General features: G+C 52.8%; 1 protein-coding gene across 1 annotated transcript in view; it reads left to right on the top strand.

Annotated features, from left to right (window-relative positions):
- Positions 1-2,115, top strand: part of MONBRDRAFT_34767 (uncharacterized protein) — a gene marked incomplete at both ends in the record, with an annotated part of 11,224 nt that overhangs the window by 1,412 nt on the left and 7,697 nt on the right. The window contains 2 exons of the mRNA XM_001750870.1: positions 408-1,432; positions 1,819-1,875. Coding sequence (XP_001750922.1) covers positions 408-1,432; positions 1,819-1,875 — 1,082 coding nt within the window. The remainder of the gene's footprint in view (positions 1-407; positions 1,433-1,818; positions 1,876-2,115) is intronic.

Here is a 2,115-nt window from a genome sequence, read left to right as displayed (position 1 = left end):
TCCTTCTTCTTCTTCTTCTCCCATACAATGCGACTGAATTACCAACACCTTGGGGACATCTGGGATTAGCCGCCGCAAGTCTTGGCCGGGATGCAACCCAGCCAACATTGGTCTCGAAACAATGAGGACCGATTGTGCCGACCCTGCGATAGAAATTTTGCATTGGCTTGCGACGTCAATTCATATTGCCACCTCTCCCTCTCTCTTTTTTTTCTTCCCTCTCTTGAGTACCTCTGCTGTGCTTGTGTGATGCTTACGCGAGCGCTTCTGATGTGGCGTTTTTTCAGACATGCGTGGATATCTTGTCCCTGGCGCGCACCTTCTCAGGCGACAGAGGCGCCTTTCCCATGACTTCTGCGGTTTGGGAGTAAAAGTCATGGCACCAGTGCCTTCCAAAGCCACCACAGGCAGGCCCCGATCAAGACAAGGTGCCCTCCATTACGAAGCTGCCTCTCTCCCCCTCTCTCGCTCTCTCTTTCGTTTGTGTGTGTTCCTTTCCGTCGTCTCCAAGTCTTCTCTCGGTCCTTCACCACAACCTGCTCCGTCTTCACCGTCTACTCAATGTCTCCATCTCCTCCTCGGTTGTCTCACTCGCGTGCCGTCACTTTTTTTTTTCTGTCTCTACGCTCTCTCTCCATGCCCTCGAACGCTCTTGATCCGGTTCTTACCCTCTCGACGCGACCCTCTCGACTGCCTCCCAATTCATCTCTCTCCTCTTTTCCCGACGCTCACCCCTCTCCTCTCTCTCCTCTCTCTTCGCTGCTCTCCCGCTCTCTTTCTGTCTCTATGCTACTCTCTACTCTCTACTCTCTACTCCCTACTCTCTACTCTCTGATCGCTGATCTCTTCTCTCTACTCTCTACTCCCTACTCCCTACTCTCACCTCTCCCTCCTCTACTCCCTACTCTCTACTCTCTGATCTCTGATCTCTACTCTCTACTCTCTACTCTCTGGTCTCTGATCTCTACTCCCTACTCTCTACTCTCTACTCTCTACTCTCTACTCTCTACTCTCTACTCTCTACTCTCTACTCTCTACTCTCTACTCTCTACTCTCTACTCTCTACTCTCTACTCTCTACTCTCTACTCTCTACTCTCTACTCTCTACTCTCTACTCTCTACTCTCTACTCTCTACTCTCTACTCTCTACTCTCTACTCTCTACTCTCTACTCTCTACTCTCCCTACTCTACTCTCCCTACTCTACTCTCTACTCTCCCTACTCTACTCTCTACTCTCCTCTCCCCCCTCTCCCCTCTCTCCTCTCTCCTCTCTACTCTCTACTCTCTACTCTCTACTCTCTACTCTCCCTACTCTACTCTCCCTACTCTACTCTCTACTCTCCCTACTCTACTCTCTACTCTCCTCTCCCCCCTCTCCCCTCTCTCCTCTCTCCTCTCTCCTCTCTCCTCTCTATATGCACTCTCTCCTCTGTACTCTCTTCTCTCCTCTCTCCTCTCTACTATCCCCACTCTCTCGACCAATTCATTCTCACCTCCCCCTTCAGTTCTCTCTTTTCCTCTCTCTCTCTTTTCTTTTCCTCCCTCTCTTTTTTTCTGACAATTCGAAGCACGTTTTTTTTTTTTTTTTTTTTTTTTTGAACTTTTGCGTTGCAGCGCATTTTGTGGATCCGATTTCATTTTTCCCGAGGCCCCCTCAAGGCACCCTCAGGTACCCCGATGCCAAGACGCCGAGACGCCGGGACGCCCCGATACCGAGACGCTGAGACGCTGAAACATCGAGACACCGAAACACCTCGAGACCTCGATACCTCGATACCGAGACACCGCGAGACCTCAATACCTCGACACCCTGACAGCGGTGGCGGTGGATGGGGAGGAGGAGGAGGAGGAGGATAGCAGTGGTGGTGGAGAAGGTGATATTGGGGGCTGTTTCTCCATGATGGCGACGGGACGGGGTTTGGATGGTGGGATGGCAGATCGGAAAGAGCGAAAGGTGATGAAGCGGCCAGCTCGGCGGTCGACGCGGCTGCGTGGCGAGATGAGAGCGGCGACAGCGGCGACGGCGGTTCAGGGGCCGGACGCAGCTGCAGCGTTGGCTCACCCAGCCAAACGACCGAAGCGACGAGCGATGCCAGCGATCAAGGCTAGCGACC

The sequence above is a fragment of the Monosiga brevicollis genome, genomic scaffold (assembly GCF_000002865.3).
Source record: "Monosiga brevicollis MX1 MONBRscaffold_50 genomic scaffold, whole genome shotgun sequence".
NCBI lineage: Eukaryota > Choanoflagellata > Craspedida > Salpingoecidae > Monosiga > Monosiga brevicollis.
Note: the sequence above shows the minus strand (reverse complement) of the source record. Positions and strands in the feature narration are given on the sequence as shown.